The 20,528-nt window shown below is 55.9% G+C and overlaps 2 protein-coding genes across 6 annotated transcripts in view; both read right to left on the bottom strand.

Moving 5' to 3' along the window:
- Positions 1–7,887, bottom strand: part of ZNF469 (zinc finger protein 469) — a 251,894-nt gene extending 244,007 nt beyond the window's left edge. The window contains exon 1 of the mRNA XM_070770435.1: positions 5,996–7,887. The gene's annotated coding sequence lies outside the window, so the exon portion shown is untranslated. The remainder of the gene's footprint in view (positions 1–5,995) is intronic.
- An 8,958-nt stretch (positions 7,888–16,845) lies between these two features.
- The window catches only part of BANP (BTG3 associated nuclear protein), a 69,171-nt gene continuing 65,488 nt past the window's right edge, over positions 16,846–20,528 (bottom strand). For 3 of the 5 annotated variants that reach the window (XM_019979716.2, XM_019979721.2, XM_070770434.1), the window contains 2 exons: positions 18,576–18,815; positions 16,846–17,464 (listed from right to left, as the gene is read on the bottom strand). In XM_019979716.2, the coding sequence (XP_019835275.2) occupies positions 17,393–17,464; positions 18,576–18,815 (312 nt within the window). In that variant the 3' untranslated portion in view covers positions 16,846–17,392. The remainder of the gene's footprint in view (positions 17,465–18,575; positions 18,816–20,528) is intronic. The other 2 variants (XM_019979719.2, XM_019979722.2) reach the window with 1 other exon arrangement.

Below are 20,528 nucleotides of genomic sequence, written 5' to 3'. Positions count from 1 at the left end.
TTCCGTCAGCTTGGCAAGCACGTGTGTGTGGGTGCATGTGCGCATTTGTGTGCTTGTGTGTGAGCAGCTCTCTACTCACAGAGTTCATTCCTTTTCACTGCCAAGTGGTTTTCCATAGAGGTGAAGGACACAGCTGTGGTTTCCAGCTTGGGCTGCTAGAAGTACAACTGCTATGCATGTTCTCGTGTTAAGACAGGTCTTCATTTCTCGGGGATATAAACGCCCTCAGTGTCGTTACTGGACTGCATTTTCACTTTTAGAGGAAAGTGCCAAACCATTTTTCCAAGGGCTATGCAGTGCTGCACGTTCCCAGCAACAGCCGAGACTTGGTTCCTCCCCATGCTGCCAGGACCCGGTGCTACCGACGTGAGGATGGTGGCTGTTCGCACAGGTGTGCAGCGTGTCTCACTGCAGGCCTAACATGCATTTCCCCAGGGACTCATGATGTTAAATGTCTTTTTGTGCCCCATTTGCCATCTGTATCTCTCGGATGAGGGGTCTGTTCATGTCTTTTGCCCATTTTCCAATTGGGTTGTTTCTTACTGTTGACTTTTGCGAGTTCTCTGTATATTCTGGACCCAGGTCCTTTGTCAGCTCTGTGGTTTACCATCTTTCCTCAGCCTGGGTCTTGTCTGTCCATCCTCTCCACCAGTATCTGTCAATACTTTGACCAAGCCCATTTGATCGGGGTCAGTACCTTTATGACAACCCTTCAAGGGGCTGCACTTTGCAACATCAGGTCTCAGAACTTCACCTGGCCCAGGTCCTGAAGATCTTCTCCTGTTCCTTTTTTCTAAAGTTGTATCATTACCCGTTTCACCTTCAAGTCCATGACTCACCTTGTGTTTACTACAAGGAATGCATGAACCAAAGGGGCTCTCAGAGTGTAGACCCCAGACCAGCATGAGCAGAACTGCCTGGGAACGTGTGAAACATGCAGGTTCCTAGGCCCATGCATGTCAGCAGGACAAGACACCCAGAAGGGGCTCCTGCTCTGTTCCCTGCCACCAGCAGTTCTCATGTGCCAGGGCTGAGTGGCGTCCCACTGGGTGATTTCACAAGGGGCTGGGCCCAGACATCCTGTGAGAGCCACCTCCCACCCTAAAACGTTAATGTTCCACGTGGTTTCTTCCTTGGAGGGTGTGTATTTCATAGCTGAGTGGGGAGGACAAATCAAGATTGCTAACAAGAGGATCGAGGCCATGTGGTGTGTGCCTTGGGGACACTGTTTTATGGCAGAGGGTTTTCTGGATTCACCCCTACATGGGCGGCCACCTCTCAGGATACCTGTTCTCATCTACCAAGTGTATGGAGGTAAGATGGGAACTCACTGATAAAGTCCCCAACTTATGGGTCAGGAACGTGAACACAACACCCACATGACCTGACAGGTCCAACTTCAGAGGCTTAGTCCCCTGCCTTGTATGAGGACCCTGAGGTTATGCCAAGCCCACCTGGATGATCCATCCATCTCCATCTCCAATCCTTTATCTAATCACACCTGCAAAGTCCTTCTGCCATGTCAGGTCACATATCTGCAGTTCTGGGGGTCAGGATGGGGGCATCTTTGGGGGCCACTTTTGGGGGGCCTCCTCAGTTACCTCATCTTAAAACACAAGACCTTAAAACATGAGACCTGCTCTCAAAGGCCCAAGGGGGCAGAGGCGCACAGGGCATGCACACTCTGTGGGCTGGCAAGGTCAACACAGCAGTGGTGGTAGGGACCACGCTGAGGTCACCCTGCCAGATGGAGAGCAGTGGCCCCCTGGGGTCCACTCTCCTGGCTGGTAGGGCACTCTCTCCGGGTCTGCTCAGGATAAATGGCCCCCAGGCACTTAAGCAGGATGGGGAGGAGCCTCAGGCCAGCCCTGCCTGCCTGCCCACTGCAGAACAGAAGCAGCCGTGGTAGAGCCAGAGGTGGGGGTGATGTCCTCATTAGCCCAGACGGGAGCAGACTGACCGTGCACTCCCCACTCTGGTTGTCTGCTAGCTTGGTCTCTTTTTAAGGGGAAAAACTGACTTTCCAAGAGAAATGAGTTAAGCAGGAGGTCACAAACAAATGCATGCATGAGTATGGGGACCTGGCAGTGGGCCTCAGACACCTGATCCCCAGAGAAGGCACCTGGCCTTCTCCTCCAGCCTCCTCCGTGGGCGCTCACTGTACTTGCTGTCCTTCCAATGGAGGGACACTCCTCAGAAGCCCCAACTGCCAAGGACTGTTCGTTAGTCGTGAGCAGGGGAGGCGCCGGGGGCAGGACAGTGGGGGACGGGCTCGTAATTCCTCTGCAATGAGCTGACTTCAGAGGTGCGAGGGCACATGGTGGGGGCTGGCGGGTGCTGGACCCCGGCCCGGCACTGGCACCCATCCACGATGCTCCCTCTGTGGGGACCCACCGGCCAAGAAGGAAACGCACTGTGCTGGCCCGAAAGTCACCAGATGTGGGGAGGCAAGAGATTCTGGTTATTAAATCCTCGATTACTCAGAGGGGGCTGACCTGGGAGATGACTTCCTCATGGACTCCCTGAAACCAGCCTGCTGGGCCTGGGTCCAGACTCCGCCTGCCTGAAACTTGGCCTGGTCAGCACAGCTGGGCCTGAGGACGTGTCCTTCCATACACACACACACACACACACACACACACACAGGTTGGTGCAAGGCTTGCCTTCTGAGTGTGCCTGGCCTTAGCTTCCAGGATCCACTTCTCCCTTTTACCTAAATCTGCCACCACACAGCTCACTGTCACCCCTTACCTAGCCCACAGCAGACATCATCAATCAATCACCAAATCCCAGTCAGGGCTTTGCAATCTTTTATAACATAGTGCTTTAGGCAGGTCCAGCTGAAATGACACATATTCACTTATCTTGCCTGAGGCTGCTGTTTGCTTTCAAATGCACACTTCATACACTATTTTGAAAAAGTTCCCCAGGGTCCCCTGGAAATCCCTTTTGCACTTTCAGAAATGGAAATTCCTCTCCATGTCCAAGTGCTAAGGGAAGCCAGCAGAGTCCCATGGTTAATGGTGAAAGCTGGCTGGGCTGTTAACTTAGCAAACCCATTGGAGACGGCCAGGGGTCCTGAGCCTTCCGTGTTCATTTGTCACAACACGGAGAACAGGGCAAAACATGAGGTCTCCATGAGAAAACATGAAGCGGTGCCCTAGATGAAGCTGGAGCCTCCTCCTAAGTCTCTAGATGCCTTCAGGGGCTCTGGTGGGAAAGGCCAGGGGTCTCACCCGGAGACACAGGCTGCCACATGGAGGTACCTTGAGGATGTGATGCTGAAGGAGGCAGAGAGACACAAAAGCCAAATACTATCTGATTCTGTTCAGGGGGAAGGCCCAGACTGGTAAATCCATAGAGACATTGAGAGGATTAGGGGCTCCAGCCACTGGGGAGAGGGTGTGACTGGTGATGGGTTGATGAACATGTTCTGAAATTGTTAGCAATGAGGCTACTGCACCACTCCTCAGACTGACTGGAAACCAGAGAACTGTACTCTTTAAATGAGTGAACTGTACGGTACATGAGTTACAGCTCAAGCAATCTGTTTTGTTTTTCTTTAAGATTGCATCTGGGAGGCAGATGACCCTTCTCCAGCACAGCCAGGTTGCCAGCAGGCTCAGAGCTTCCGGCCAGGTGGCCTTGGCAAGTGTCTTAACTGCCCTGAGGTCCAGCTTCTGTGACCATTGAGTGGGTTAAGATAACTCTCCCTGTGGGACTATGGGGCCTCTGATGAGGATGAAAAACCACAACAGCAACAGCCTGGTGCTCAGGAGCAGGCCTGATCCCAGAGTCAGAGAGAAGGCTCCTCTGACCACTCCTGAGGGCTGTGCCCACCCCTCACCCACCATGGGGCAGGGTTCATGGCTCCCACGGTGGGAGAGCAGCTCCCTGCAGAGAAAGGGAAGCAGGCTCCTACACCCCAATCCACAAGAAGCCCACGCAGTATGTGTGGTGGGGGCTCTGGGGAGGAGGAACAGTGCCCCAAACATGGGTAGAGAACGCCCAGCAAGGAGGTTAAAGCTGGTCACCAAGAGAGAAGTGGGGGTGGCTTTGAAACTTGCTCAAATGAACCCTTCATGGACCCTCCCCCTAACAGAAAGTCCCCTCCCAGAATTCCCACAAACGATCCAGGACCTTCTCTGCCTAGCTGGTGCTCAGTGGACGCAGGTCCCTGTGGACACACACGCAGTATGTGGGAGATGGACTAAGAAAGGCTTCCTGCTGCTGCTAAGTCGCTTCAGTCGTGGCCAACTCTGTGCAACCCAATAGACGGCAGCCCACCAGGCTCCCCCGTCCCTGGGATTCTCCAGGCAAGAACACTGGAGTAGGTTGCCATTTCCTTTTCCAATGCATGAAAGTGAAAAGTGAAACTGAAGTTGCTCAGTTGTGTCCGACTTTTCTCGACCCCATGGACTGCAGCCTTCCAGGCTCCTCCATCCATGGGATTTTCCAGGCAAGAGTGCTGGAGTGGGTTGCCATTGCCTTCTCCAATGCGTGAAAGTGAAAAGTGAAAGTGAAGTCGCTCAGTCGTGTCCAACTCTTAGCGACCCAAGAAAGGCTTCCTAGCGGCTCACATTTCCATCTATTTCCCCAGTAGATCACATCAGTGCAGATTCATCAACATCCTGGGCTCTTTGCATTACCTACATAGTAGATGGTAGATAAATATCTAACTCTGTTAACTGCTGGATCTTAAACACATACCAAGTTCTGACATTTTAAAAGACCTCCAGCCAGGCTTCACCTTCTATTTTCCAGGGCAGCACTCAGGTATACTGGAGAACAACAAGAAGGGTAAATGACTTAAGCACAAAATGTGGGACTTAGCGTTCAGAGCCCTGTAGTTAATAATCCTGCCACTCACTAGGTATGTGTCCTTGGTCAGGATCTTAACCTCTCGAGCCTCAGTTTCCTCATCTGAAAATGGTAGTTGCAAAATCAAATGAGATAAGAAATAAAAGCATAACATACTTAAAAAGCTGCAGGAACACTGTGTATTATTATTACTGTCATCAAGTTACTATTACTGTTGCTATGTCACTAATGTTGTTACTATGTTATTATCACTGTTACCATTCCAGCTCGGCAGGCAACAGTATTTCCAAATCTTCTCTTTCATCTCTTTACCATTTAAGAGGTGGGGTTTTGTATTTTAATTTAAAAACTAACAGAAAAACTCCCAAACCCAGGGGCTGGGGGGAGTGCTGTCATCCTTCCCTGCTATGGAAGCCTGTTAGTGAGGGTGGTGGGTGCCGCTGCATGTGTGGAGGAGCCCCTCCAGGTGGTTCACAAACTCCGCATGGAAACCGCGACTGTCACTTTCGCTGGTGGCTGACTGTGTAATGGGAAACAGACACATCAAGAAGCACCACGAAGCGAACTGTTTTGAAACTTGCTCAAATGAAGCCATTACCAGAAGACGGGTCCCCCCATGCATCATAGCATGGTTATCCACAGTGCAGACTGGTGACAGGTTATATGCCACTGAGAGGACCCTATTCTCCCCACTGTGGGTTGGGGGACCCAGCCCCGTCTCCACACTTTCTCAGAACAGCCATAATGAGATGCACATTGAGCAGAAAGTGTCACTAATTGGGCTTGTCTGCAGCACATCCAAGCCTGGGTGCCGAGACAGAAGACAGTCACCAGGGACTCGACAAAAGAACTCGGGCAGCGAATAGAAGGAGGGAGCCCTGACTGCGTGGTCAGAGCAGAGACCGCAGGCAGACCTCTACCCACCAGACCAATCCGTCTCTGGGCTCTGGCTTTCCAGCCAGCACTCTGAGTTGTCAACAGGAAAGCAGAATTCTTTGTTTTGCCGTAAAGATGTTTCCAGACTGCATTTGTTGCCACGACTTGGTTGCGAGTCTGAATGCATGAGTAATAAGAAGACAGGGATGGCTCTCAGAGCAGCACACCCCAGCTCCTCAAGAAAGCGCTGCGTTTCGGACGCCCCTGCCGGCCCCTGGGGCCCCCGGGCGGCACTTACCCTGGCGGTGGCTGTGGCGCGTCTGCCGCGTGTCCTGCGGGCGGCTGTCGACGTGTCCTCCCGACTCCGCGCGCCCAGGTGCCAGCGGAAGCCACGGGGTGGCCGGCGCTGCCTCTCGCGGCCGCTTCGCCCTCGGCTGGGAAGTCTCCAGTTCCGGCGGTCTGGGATTCCCTCTCCGCCCCCCCCCCGCCCCCCCCCCCCCCTCGCACACACTTAACCCTGCTCTTGCCTGGCGGGGCGCACGAGCAGGAAGAAGCCCCGGCTAGAGGAGAGCTCGCCCGGTCCCCGCCGGGCTTCCCTTCCGCTCCTGCTTCGTCAACTGAACCCTGTGCAAGCAGCCGGAAGATGCTTCTCCGCAGAGCTGACCGGTCTCTCCAGCCTCTAGATCGGCCCCCGGCGGCGAGGGCGCACCTGCCGCCGGGGTTCCTGGCCCACAGGTCTTGGGGCGGGGCGGGGGGGGGGGGGGGCGCTGCCTTTGGCAGGGCTTCTGTGGGGGCTTCCCTTGGAGCGTGTGGCGGTTCAGACCCGCCCCTGGGCGCGGAAGGATGGGAGAAGCGCGGCCCGTCGGACCCCAGCCTCCCCTGGTTCCCCTCAGATGTTCGGCTGTCACGCTGCCCGGCGACCTCGTCCTGTCAGAAGTCAACGGCACCCCCAGCCAGCAATCCCCTGGGGGGCCTGTACGTGCCCGTGGGGATGGAGGGACGAGGGTCGCCTCTCCTCCGAGCTGCCCGTTCTGTCCTTTCACCACAGTGTCCGCCGCTCTCGTCAGCCACCAAGGAAACCGACTCCGAGAGCTTAACACGGCCATTGCTGACCCGAGACGGGTCCTGAGACCCCACTACCCGCCAGGTGAGGCTTCCCCAGCCGGAGCAGGAGTGGAAGCCGTCAACTACACCCCCTCAGGGACAGCAGCCCCGGGGGAGAACTCCCCGCCCCCAGGGGACCGGGCGCACCCACGCACACATGACACGCACGACACGCACGTCTGCCACAGACGTGCCCACGCACGCATGACACGCACGGGCACGCACGTTCGCCGCAGACGTGCCCACGCACGCATCGTGTTCACGCACAGGCGAGACGCATGACACGCTCGCTCACGCATGCACATTCACATGCGCTAAGGCACCACAGGCGCTCACGTTCTCATTCCCATCTGACCCCGGGGACCCTTTGAGGCCGTGGTTGTTATACTTCCTGGTCACACAAGGGTCACGTGATCCTTCCGAACGGTCTCAGGAATCCTCCCTTCTTGACTAAGACTCCGTAAGGACCCTCGGCAGCCATTAGATTGGGAGCCTGAAAAGACGCCTCCTCAATCATGGTTCTGATTCCTGGTTCCAGAACTCACCTTAGGTGGAGAGCTCCAGTCCACAGGGGGAGGTCCCTGAGGTCTCCTTCAGTGGCTTCCCCTGCTCCCAAGTGGAAGAAAGGGGTGAGACCCCCCTCTCAGCACCCACCCCTTGGGGCCTGAGAGGCAGCCCTGCATAGATGTCTGTTGGACTGCCACCTGCAGGCCTTCAATCTTGAGACCCAAGAAAGAATTGAGTCAGCAACAGACATCACTGGTTTAATGAGTAGGGGGTGCTTACATGTCTAATCAGGGTCCGGGAGACACCCCAGCATGTGGGCATTGGGCAGGCAGGACCAGGTGGCAGGCTTCACTCAGGGACAAGGGGAGGTTACCAGTCATAGGGGGAACTGATGGGCTTATTGGTTACCAGGGAAACCAGCAGAGGGGCACTCCCCTCATGGCCCCTTTGATTAGAACAATCACCTTCTGGGACCTGGGGCAAGTATGCAGGAAGGTCAGTCCTGTGCATAGTGGGTAGGTGAAGCTGGCACTGGTTGGACCAGGGATGGCCACCTTGTCAGGTCAGACCCTGACTCTGAAGCCAGCTGCCTGTTCAAACCTGATTCCACCACTTGCTGGCTGTGCCACTTAAGGCAAGTTGCTTAACCTCTCTGATCTTCAATGTACAAATACACAAAATTCAGTTGATAATGGTACCTCTTTCGTGGGGATTATGTTCGGGGTTAAATGACTTTTAGCACATGGAACATTCTTGGAAGTGCTATTAATATCACTGCCACTCAAAGGAGAGATTCCCTCATCTGGTACTGATGCTCCCTGAGAAGCCCTATAGTTTGAGCACATAAGAGCTGGCCCCGAGCACTCAGACATATGATGACAGTCAACCTGCTGACGTGTGTCTGCAGCCCTGAAAATGTTTCAAAAAATTGCTGCAGTCACTCCTTGGGCACTCCTCTAGGGGAGAAATCCCAGATCCAGGAAACATGTTACAAGGATGGTGAAGTGAAGTGAAGTGAAGTGAAGTTGCTCAGTCATGTCCGACTCTGCGACCCCGTGGACTGTAGCCCACCAGGCTCCTCCGTCCATGGGATTCTCCAGGCAAGAATGGTGGAGTGGGTTGTGATTTCCTTCTCCAGGGGATCTTCCCGACCCAGGGATCGAACCCACGTCTCCCGCATTGCAGGCAGACGCTTTAACCTCTGAGCCACCAGGGAAGTATAAGAATAGTAAATAACTGGAAACGAAGGGTCCCCAAATCAGGGGGTTGGTAAATTAGGAAACATCATGACACGGGTTAGCATGGGGCTCATGGGGTGATGCTTGAGTGGCTGTTGTTACCTTGCCAGGTTTGTATCTGAATATATGTTTTAGATATAAATTTAATAGATGTAATATACATTAATACATATATTCAGAATTCTACCTAGAATAGACAAAATAATTGTCTATTTAGTCTATTGTCCAGAATAGAGGAACAATGCATTAAAATGAGTAGAACTTTTAAATCATCTTAACTGATGTCTAAGACATTCAATCCTGAACTGGTGGTGGGGGAGAAGAAAACTGAATAAAATACCCCCAAACTTTAATCTTGGTGTCTGGGTGGCAGAATCACAGGTGGTCTTTACCCACCTTGTTCTTTCTACTGTTCTGTATTGCTAAAGCTCTGTACAATGAGCAGGACTGAATCCCAAGACAGCAGCTACTCCTCCAAGGAGTAGCCAGGAGGGAGCCAGGACATAGAAGGCCGAGTGTGGCACCTGGTCAGGTTGGCGAGGCACCTGGCCAGGCTGCTGTCGTGATTCAATCACGCGTTCACCTGGGGGCTGGGCGGAGGCCCCTGGGGGATGTAGGTGGCCCCGCCATCAGCTGACTTGAGGTGGAGATCCCCCTCCAGGATGGGGCGAGGCTCCACCACGTGGCTTTTGGAGAAAAAGGGGGGTTTCCTCGAGGGAGGAGAAATCCCGCCTTTGGGCTAGGGTTAGTTAGGAGCAGCTAGAACACCTGGCTGTTCCCAGGTGCCAGCCCATAGCCGTGTGTACCAAGCCCTGCAGTCAGTCTCTTTCTGTATAAAAACGGCACACAGCTTCCATCCCTGGTAGAGCCCTGCCCAGTGCCAGACCGGACCAGTCTCTGAGTAGCTAATGTGTGAAGGGACCTCATGAGTTAATAAAGCGCAGTGGTCCCCATGGGGCCTCCTTCCTCATGACTTCCTTCCAGCTGGGCAGCTGTGCTCTGGGCAGGTAGAGCCTCTGTGGTCGTTTACAGAATCAGTGAACTGCCCTGTTTGTGGCTGCTTCTATTTTAAGAGCCCAGCTGGGCATCCTGCCCTCCGCACAGTGTTTCCTGGGGCACTTTTTCCTGTGGCAAAATGCGATTAAACATAAACCATTTCAGGTTAGACCGCCATGTCCTGGAAAACCATTTCCTAAGATGTGGACTGCCTGATGTGTGGGAATCTCCTTTTTAACCAAGTGCTCTATGTTGTAAACAAGGCCTGAAAACACTTTACAAGCATCAGACTGGCCAATGTGAGCCAGCGGTTTCAGCCGCGGCCGCATTCTGAACATCCGAGTAGGTCTGAGCCTCTGCACGGGATGTGTCCCAGAAGCTGAGTGAGTATCCGGCTGGGGCGGGCACCGGGGGCTTCCAGCTCCCTGCGCCACTTCCAATGTGTGGCAGAGGCTCGGAACCTCCGGTCTACCCACAAGAACTCTGATTTAGGCGTTTTCAATGAAGGCTTTTCCTTCATGGGGCAGACACAGGCAGGCCCCCTGCTAACAGCTTGCCCTACCTCAGGGAGGAGCTGAGACCCAAACATGGACTCCCAAGCCGTGAAGCTGCTAGTCAGGTGAGGGTGTGTCTGGCTCAAGGCCCTGCAGGCAGGAGTGGACCCCCCAAGCAGGTCACCAATGCTGGTGGGAGTGCCGTTGCCCCAGGGTGAGTAAGAGGGGTCCTAGGCAGGGAAATGAGATGGTTTTGTCTGTCCTGGGTGCATCCCCATGTCTATGGTCTGTGCAGGTCTGTGTGCGTGTTCCAGTCACTCCTGCTGTGTGTCTGGTCACCGCCATACTCGGCAGCTTGTCTCACGCTGTCAGCTGGCCAGGCCTTTGGGGAGCGCTCAGCTGAGCAGTTTTCACTTGGGCTGGGATATGAAGTCGTGGTCCTATGTCAGCTGGGGCCACGGCTGGACTGGGCTGGGAGGGTCACTTCCCAGGTGGCTCCAGCACGCGGTGGCACACGGCGTCTCTGCAAGTGGCCCTCTCCGTGGGGCTGCTGCCATTCAAGAGGCCAAGGTGGAGGCTGCTGAGCCTTTCAGAGCCTCAGTCACCCTGTCAACTCCACCATGTGCTCTCGGTCACACGGACCAGCCCTGATTCTGCATGGGACAGGAATGCTGACCAACAGGTGTGGTCGGTGGGACCACCATGGAGGCCGGCCACCACAGCGCCGTCCTGGAGGGCGGGTTGCGAGAAAGCAACGGGAGGGTCCAGGGAGTCACACTGACCAACCTGAAAGTGACCAAATGAGACACGAGGGTGATCGGTGTTGAATCATGAAAGGTTGGCTAACAGTGAGCTTGCAAAGAGCCAAACTCAGACTCCACGAGCCAGATCTTAGCCCTCCCGCCTCCCGTCTGGGGTTGGTTGTGAGCATCACAGAACTCCCTTGGCAGCAAAATGGGGACCATGTGGTGCCTGACCGCCTTCTACTCCTGTGTGTTGGAGATGGAGGGGCTGACAGAACAGCAGAGTGCCAAACGCGGATGGTGTTGTCATTTACCTACTATAGTGAGCAACAAGGCCCTTTAAATACATGCAGCTTTGCTGTGATAAACTCACACACCATACGTGTGGTTCAGTGGTCTGGGTCTGCCATCACCACGACAGACTCAAGCGGACATTCGACACCTGAGGGGGTGTTTTCAGGCCTGAAGAGAAATACCAGTTAAAGTGGCTCCGTAGGGAACTTCTTGCCCCTGCAAGTACACGGAACCATGAAGTTCGGGCTGAAGTTTGCTCTACTGGCCCCTACACTTTTCCTGGCCAAGGAAAGGAAGGGATGCCCATAGTGGGAAGCCAGTGGTGCCCAGGGTTGGGGGGGAAACAGGACAGGGCTTCTGGTGCTCTCTGCTCTCCCACCCGCTCCCTAGTCCTCACTCCTGGTCCCCCAGATGGCCCTGCGTCCTCCACCCACTAGATATCAGTAGCATCCCCGCCCGCCCCCCGACAGCTTCCACCTCCCCAGTGTTCAGACATGGACCAGCGTCCCCTGGGGGGTGCAGAACCATCCGGTTGAGAATCGTGAGGTCCTCCTGTGACCCACCTTTGTCCCCTCTATTCGCCAGTAAGGCTCTGGCAGCCATGGCTTGTGGGTGAGAGGACTCCACCAACCCTGCTGTGAGCTGGGGGAAGGCAGGGGCTGGGCAGGCACTCAGGCGGTCCTGGGCCTCGGGGCCTAGTCCTGGCTGTAGAGAAGCTTGGGAACAAAGCAAACTGCACCGAGTGCACAGGGATCCGCCTGCAGAGCTCATGATAAACCCAACAAAGACCAGACCCAGGCCTACAGTCAGCTACGCCCACGGCGCTGAGATCATCCTCCAATACTCGAGGGCGGGAAGCGCGGCAGCGATAAGCCGGGTCTGGGCTTGGGGGTCCTGGAGCTGCCCCAGGCTTCCCAGCCTGGCCAGCATGAGTCCTCACTAGGCAGGCCGCCCGCGGGTGGGCGGAGAGAGCCTGGGACTCCACCGAGAGGCCTCGCCCCACGCCCACTTGCCTGGCCGGGAGCCAGGGCCCCTGTGTGGTCACACCCGGAGGTCCTCGCAGGGAGCAGGGCCAGCGCTGGGGCGGCGAGGGGGCCGGGCCCTAAGACTCACCTCGTCCGGGGGACAACGAACAGGGAATGTGCTGAAGACCAGCCCCACTGCCCACATCCCAGGCCAGAGCCCCTCATCCCTCCCGCCTGGCCCTTCAGCCACCAGTGCCCATCAATCAGGGAGATGATGACTAGATGGAAGACAAACTCTGGTTTTGTGAGGCAACAGCTTACATAACTCTGAGGTCCTTTTCAGGAAAAGCAGTACAAGTGCCAGAGTGCAGACTGGCATAGCAGTGTGCACCCTGGACCCCAGACTGGCACGGCAGTGCACACCTGATGCTGGAGACGTCCCAGAGAACCACTGGTGCATCAGGCCTGGGCATTCAGACTCTCCCTGGCCGCTGCCCCTACACCCAGCACAGCTAGCAGTGCTCAGTTCTACCAGAAGAGACAGCAAACCCCCATCAACACGTCCCACCAAACCCAAATGCTCCATCTCCCCGGCCTGCTGCCCTGGGCCAGGCCCCAGACGAGCTGGAGCCACTGCTCTGACGGTGCCAGGAAGGAAGGTGATGTGGGGGGTGGAACAGTGATGGTAACCAAATGTAGCTAAGACATTGCCGAACACACTTTGCAGACGGTCACGGCCAGGGGAGCACAGCCTCAGAGGCCGGGGCGGGGTGGGGGTGGGGGGCAGGAGCCCCTGTGGACACCTCCCGGGGACAGCAGGGGCTCGGGTCCAGCCAGGCAGCAGGGGCGTCTGCAGCCAGTCCTCCCAGCTCTGCCTACCTGGGTTTGCAGTCTAGTTCCAGGGTGACAGCCGAGTCCTCCTGGAACCCCAGGCTGCCATCCAGCTGTGCATGTGAGCCAGGTTTGCCCAGTTCTCTCCACCCTCCCCTACCCCACCCCTGGCCTCCTCTGGGCATCACAGACCCCCCGCCAGCCCTCGACCCTCTGTTCCTCCATCCAATGAGAGGGCAGCTGACCTAGAGACCCCGCCTGGGCACCCAGCAGCCGTGCTCACAGCAGTGACCCTCCCTCCTCCCACCTGCTGGTGCAGCTCCCGGGACCCTCTGCCTCACCTCCTCCTCCTGCAGCCCTGAGGAAGAGGAGGAGCCAGGCCTGAGCCAGAAACGCTCCAGGCGAACCTCACTCCTTGTAGAGCCCACGAGCTCGCTGCCCGAGGGCTTTGGGTGTGGACTTGCAGGAAGGCATAAGCGAGGGCGTGTGGAGTGAGGGCCGTGTCATCTGGCGCCGTCTTAGAACAGGGCAGTGGGCTAAGGGGTCTTTGATGCCACTGGAGTGGGAGCCACAGCCTGACCCACCTCCCAGTTTTCTCGCAGATATGTGCAGAGAGGAGGAAAAGGGCAAAGAGGAGGCATGGCTCAGGGATGCCCCACTCCGCCTCTTGTCCTGAACAATGGATACCGTGGCCACCAACTCCTTCCTCTAAACCATCGGCTCCGCTGTCCCCAGCTCTCTCAGGAGGGTCGCCAAGCTTCTCAACAGCCCCCGGGCCCACTGGGGCATCACTGAGAAACCACAAGGCTAATAGGCCATCTGGGTCCCGAGCGGGGTCACTGGGGGCTCTGCTCCACCCTGCCTGGCGTGGGGGCCGCGCCCTGCCTCCCGGTGCCCACAGTCAAGGACAAAACAGGGTTCCCAAGTTAGCCGCCTCTGGACTCAGAGGGAGGGGCTTCCGCCAGCCCCCGTGTGGATCTGGGCCCCCTGCCTGGCACAGTTCGGAAAGTGGAACCTGTGCCAGGGTTACTGCCCGGCGACTCCAAACACTGGGCCCTGTGGGATGGCAGGGGAAAGGCCCTTCTGAAATGAGACTCGCTGGGGCCCAAGGAGAAGGCCTACCCAGGTTGGGGGGTGGGGGTCTGAGTTCCGAGCCCACCCAGGCGGGTCTGAGCAGAGGCCTCAGAATTTCCTGGCACGTTCGTTTGTGCTGCAACCAGAGGGTGTGTGGGGGCGAGAGAAAGCAAGGGTGGGGGGACCTTTCAGGGAAGATTGTGTAACCAGCGTCCCCCTGGCCACATTTCCTGGATATAAAATAAAATCTCAAGCCGACGTGTCTCTTGGTCCCAGCGAGTCAGGGAGCAAATGATCTCCTGCCTGTGGGTTGCTGGGTTTGACTTGCTAGTATTTTGCATACATTTTTTTTCTCTGAGTAAGATTGTTCTGTAATTTTCTGTCTCTACTTTATCTTCTGAGGTTTGATGCCAAAGATATATGAGCCTCATAAAATGAGCTGGGAAATGTCCCATCTTATTTTCTGGAGGAGTTTGAGAAAGGACTGGATAAGGCCTTCTTTGAGCGTTTGGTGTAACATTCTTCATTTTGGCTGTTTTCTCCCACTTTATTTTCCAGTTCGCCAGTGATCTTCACAGCTCTGCCTGATACCTACATAGTGAATTCTTAACTTTTTCTATTCAAGTTGTAGGATGACCCTTTTGTACTTTGAGACAGTCTCCAGGTCAGTTTAAATTCTCCGTCTGAACAGCGTAAGCAGGTGGAAAGCCTGGGCTGAAGGCCACACCCAGCGCCCGCTGCGCTGCTTTTGTCTGGGCTTTTTTCTGACAGTGTGCGCGGTAGTGAGTGTGCAGACCTGCTTGTGGCTGGAACTCCACGTTACCTTCCTTTCTCCAGGATCGTGTTTGCTTCAATACGCAGTGGGGACCCAGCGACTCAAGACCTGGGCAGCCCCGCTCTCCAAGAGGAGGCCCCACCCTGTGCCCCCTTCCTTCCCTGCCTTCTTTTGGATCCACCGGGTACTTTTCCTCACGGCAACTCCCTCCCTATTAGTTTGAAGCTGTAGCTGCTGCCCCTGGTCTTTTAATGAGTGGGAATTACAACTTAATGGATTGAGTTTATTAACTTCCTACCATCTTTCTGAAAACTCTCTCCAGCACACTCTTATTGTTCAGTCACCCAGTCATGTCCAACTCTTTGTGACCCCACGGACTGCAGCACGCCAGGCTTTCCTGTCCCTATCTCCCAGTTTGCCCAAGTTCATGTCCACTGAATCAGTGATGCCATCCGACCATCTCATCCTCTGAAGACCACTTCTTCCTATGCACACGCTACTTCTTTTTTTTCCTTTTAAGCCCCGCAGACATTACTTTCTCCTGTGCAGTCCATTTTCTAGACGACTCAACACATTTTACCCCTTTCTTCCCCGCATCTCAGGCCCTCCACCCGGGCCCACTTTCCTTCTGCCAGAAGCGCAGGTTTTAAAATGTTTTAGTGCAAGCCTACTGACAGCACATTTTGGTCCTTTGTGTGCTTTATTATTTAAAGAAAACAACAACACCACTTTAAATACTTAACACTGGTTAAGAATCCATCTGCCAGTGTAGGGGACATGGGTTCTATCTCTTGTCCATGAAGATCCCACATGCCGCAGAGCAACTAAGCCCGTGCTCCGCGACTACCAAGCCAGTGCCCTGGAGCTCAGGAGCCAAAACAAGGGAAGCCACTGCGATGAGAAGCCCGAGCACCACAACTAGAGAAAGCAACGAAGACCCGGAGCAGCCAAAAACAACAGCGTGTACAAAAAAAGCTGCTACCGTTAGAAAAATGGTAATAAAGAGGCCCACACCACGTGCAGCGCGTTGGGCCCAGCTGCCCTCTCTCAGCGTGCCTTCACGGCTCCTCCACTTCACAGCCTGTGTTGGTGCTTCCTTCCTTCCCTTCACGGCCAAGTGGTGGTGCTGCCATGCGGGTGGACCTCTGCTGAGGGATGCTCAGCGGCTCCCAGCCTCCGGCCACTGTGACTAGCGCTGCTGTGCACATGTGCCCGTGAACAATGCACAGTGCCATTCTCCCAGGCATGCCCCTCAGGGTGGGACTCTGGCCAGACGGGCACTGTCATCTGCGTTGCTCAACAGCTGTCCTACTAAAGGCCCGACTCCGCGTGGAGCATCTCTCTCTACGCCTCTGCTTCGGACATTCCCTCCCCGTCCTTCCTCTCTGGCTGCTTCCGCGTTGTCTCTGTCTTCGAGGTTCTGCACGTCCAGGTGTGGCTTTGTCTGTGTTTCTGCTTGGGATCTGCTCTGCTTCCCAAATCCCCTCACCTGTCACCTCCTTCTGTTCTTTCCTCTGGGATAAAACACACGTTACCTGCACCAGCTCCTTCCTCCCACTTCCCCCCCCCTCAGGCCTGGCATCCGAGTGCCCGCCCCTGGAGGGCAGACGGAGACAGGGAACACAGGGATGCTGTGCCACAGCACGCACTGCCCCGGACCACCCGCAGCCCATGGCAAGCCTCGGCATCACGAAGCCCAGCACCCCACAGAGTCGGGCGGAGAAGGCAGGTCTGAGGGGACACCCGGGAAGGCTCCCCGGCGGCAGCGCCGTGGCCACGTTCAGAGTCAGTGAGCACAGCTACTGTGGGGACTTCACCAGCTAACAGACGACAGGGGCAGAGCAGGCCAGACCCACTGGCCATGGTTAACACGAACCCCCTCAGGGGCTTCTGTGTGGAACTCCTTTCCTTTCCTGCCCTTCTCTTTACTGTTTATACACAACAGGGCTCCTTCGGACATGACTTCCAAGGACCCCCTGGAGCTGGAACGTTCTGGGGCTGGAGGAGGCCGTGTCAGGCCTGGGGTGATGCTGAGCGCCCAGAGGAGGAAGAAGCAAGGCTGGCTTCGGGTTGAGGGCGGTGCTGGGGGAGGAGGCAGCTCCCAGGAGGAAACACTGTGACAGCTGCCATGGTCATAAATACATTTTATTTCATTCATTTCATTAGAAATGCACAATTACAGCGCTGAGCGCATCCGTCCCCCTAAAAAAGTAGGTAAGCAACGTCTCCATCAAAATCATTAGTCGTCTCCTGTGAACATCTATCCTTGTTACACTGAACAGATCACACAGCAAAAGGTTTCTGCTACTCCATTTTTTTTTTCGATTTTCTTTTTTGTTATAAACACCATAGCAAATTAAAAAAAGCTGTTTGAACAGAGAAAAATATCGCAGTTCTTGATTTCCGGCGTGCACTTGACGCAACCGCACTGTGCTTCCCGCTCCTTCCCTGGACGTTCGGGGAGATCAAAAGAAACGGTCTCTGGGCGGGGCGGCAGGGGCTACTGTTGTCTTTGTTTCCCAGGGCACACTCCCGGCAGACGGGCGCTCGGATGCACTTTAGCAGCACGCGGGCGGGCCCCTCCCGTGCGAAGCCGAGGGGCGGGCGCATGTGAACGGTGTAGGTGGCAGGGGCCAGCGTGCAGCGTGGCTCGGGTCTGGGAGGGTCAACAGCCTCACTGGATCTGGATTGCCCCGTGCTCCAGCTGCATCTCGGGCTGAAGGGTGGGCTGCAGGGCGTCAGCCGCCTGCAAGAAGGGAGAGGGCTTTCCATCAAGGGGCCCAGGCCACGCCCGGTCACAGACATACGTGGTTTTCAGGCACGGAGTAGAACACATACTTGGGCTGGTGGCCCAGGCACTGACAGATCCAGGGACGCCGACGTCCCTCTGCAGGGCCTCCACTTTGCCCCCACCCACCCACCCACTCACCCCTCCCACAAGTGCCCCAGCACCGCCCCCTCTACCAGCACTGGGTTCCATTCCCACCCTGCTTCTCACTGGGGGCACCCTTCAAGTGGTCAGCATATTCACAGGTTTACGATAAGTCAAAGGGAAAAATACAATCTTAGAGTAAGTCACTGACCACGCGTCTCAGCCACCAAGAATGGGGCCCCCAGAGAGAGACAGTTTGGCGGTTTATCGGACTCCCTAAGCCATTGGTCAAAGGTAATGCAGGTGGGCTCCCCTGGCAGGAATTTTAGCTGGATGGCTCCTGGGGCCACACAGGGGAGGCAGAGTGCCCGGTGAGGCTGGCGCTGCTCTTCCGACTGCGGCTCAAGGCTGTGCTTTCTCAGTGCAAACGTCCCATGGACACAATAGTTTCCCGATAGTGGGGGTGGCAGGAGTGGGGGTGTCTGCCCACCCGTCTGAGGGCTCAGCACAGGCCTCCTCCAGAGGGGCTGGGTTTGAGGGCGCTGAGGAGAGCACACCCGTGTCACCCCCGCCCCAGCAGTCTGAGCCTGACCACACCCTGAGAGACCCTGATGATTCTGCCTGTCCTATGGGCTTGGGCACCACACGGGGATCCAAGTCTGGCTACCCCAGACCCAGGGGAGGCCATGATGGTCTACTGACCAAGCACCATCACTGGGGGTTACAAACCCACACGCGGGCCTGCAGGACCTCGGACCCTGGGCTGGCCCTGCCCCGACCTGAAGAACAGCAAGGCCTCGGGTGCACCTGATTTGGTCTCTAAACTCATAGGTAAACATGTGCCTGAGAGTAGCTCAAGAACTGGTTTCAAGCTGGTCCCTGGGCCAGGAACCGACTTCTCACCTTCACACTTCCAGGCACTTACGAGAGACAGAATCCCAAGTGAGCGCCTAGGTCCACATGGGCGCCTCTCACGGTCACTTACCTTCCTCACGGAAGAAGGTCCGAGGTAGAAAGGCCCAAGCGTGTCCACACCTGCAGGAGCCCCGGGCCCTGTGCACTTCCCGAAGGGAGGACCCACCTGGGCCGCAGCGGTGTGGTCGGTCACCGGCGCCAGCTGGACATACTGGACCTGGATGTCGCTGCCCTGGAGCGGCGAGCCGTCCACCCCTGTGGCAGCCGGGTCCGAAGAAGCCACTGCTATCAGCTGGGCCCCCTGGAGCACCTTGAGACACAGAGAAGACACGCATCAACACAGAGGACAGGATTGAACGACTGAACAACAGTGATTCAAACGTGCAGCCGCATCCTGGCAACCTGGAAACTTCTAGACCCCCAGCCTGGAGTCACCCTGGCAGGAGCTGGGGCAGAAACAGGCATGCAATCGCCAGGCCCCAAATCCCACAGCAACCCGCCTGAGGTTGGGGGAGCCGACGAGCTGCCGAGTGGACGTGAGTCAGGCAGTGCAGATGTACTGCGCTGGCGCTGTTCAGCTGGCACTCACCCTGTGCAGGGACGCTCTGTGAGCTGGTTCCCCTGGGTGCCACCCCTGTAAGTCCCCTGGCCCTGACCTCGCCCCTGTGGGTCCTGGACTCAACCACACGTGTTAGGTGCTACGTCGTCGTCCTGGTTTTGTTGTTGTTGTCCTGGTGAAAGATCCCTTAATATATGAATTTAAAATCAAGTCAAAAACTATCTTTTAATGAAACTTATGAAATCATGGCACTCTGGTCCTGGTGATGAGCTAAGCGGAAGGCATCTGTGGTACTCTAACAGAGAGCTCTTCTTCTTGGCACTGCCAATAAAGTGACTTTTCACACGATCTGCACAGCTGATTAAATCTTAAGAATTACAAAGTCAGAAACCCCGGGATCTAAACATGCAACATTTATAATGAGGAAGGCAGGCCCATTACCAGTCTAGAGAATAAATAAAAATAAAAATAGTAAAATGTTCTCAACTGGGAATTCATTCCAAATAACATGCCTTTGAAACATTCCCACGCTGGTTTGGTCTTGATAAGTGACTCAGGAATGAGTTGAACCCTTACTTTGCGGGCCCTCCAGACTCTTCCAAGAAAGCCGCTCTCGGCACCATCCCCCACCCCCCAAAAGTGCAGGGAGGTCTGTTACCCAGGTTGGGGGGACAAGGGTAGCGATGGAGACAAGCGTCTCCTTGGGAATAGTGGCTCTGACTCCCTTGAGAAGGAGGACCTGCTTCTCACGTGAGATGAGCAAGCCTGGAGCAAAGGCACCAACCAGGCCGGGCTCCGATGCTCTACCAGGAAACGCCTGGTGTCCCGGCCTCCAGGGCTGCTCCACCCACCAAGCCGCCTTCTCATCCTAGGTTTCAGTTACCCGCAATCAACGGCAGTCTAGAAATATTAAAGGGGAAATTCCAGAAATAAATGTGTCCTAAAGTTTGCTGTTTTGAGCCCCAAAAGGACACTCTGCACCATCCTGACCTTTGACCTTGTGCCCCCACCCCCCGCCTCGTGAGCACTCAGCGGTGTCTCAACTGTCGAGGGGTCACAGGCTTCCCCTACTCACGAGGGCCCCGAAGCCCCAGAGCAGCAACGCTGGCCACATGAGATTCTCTCACTGCACCTGATTTACAGATTAGACATCACACAGGTGTGCATGCACAGGAAGAACGCAGCATGGGTTAGGTACTATCTACTGTTGCGGGCAGGCTCTAGGGGTCACGTGACACACATCCCTGCAGGTAAAGAGGGGTGACGACAGTGCCTCCCGCAGGGAGGGTGGCCCCATGAGGAGCCCAGCTGTGCCACCTGCCCCTGACTTAAGAACATGTCTTCTCAAAGCTACACAGGACTGGGACAGGAGCAGGCTGTGAGGAGTGGTCAGGAAGCTGGCTCTGCGATGCTCCCCGCCCCCACTGGCCCTGAGGCTCTGGCAGGAGCACCCCCGGCCGGGAG

The sequence above is a fragment of the Bos indicus genome, chromosome 18, assembly GCF_029378745.1.
Source record: "Bos indicus isolate NIAB-ARS_2022 breed Sahiwal x Tharparkar chromosome 18, NIAB-ARS_B.indTharparkar_mat_pri_1.0, whole genome shotgun sequence".
NCBI lineage: Eukaryota > Metazoa > Chordata > Mammalia > Artiodactyla > Bovidae > Bos > Bos indicus.
The sequence above is the reverse complement of the archived record's forward strand: the minus strand, read 5'-3'. Positions and strand labels throughout refer to the sequence as shown.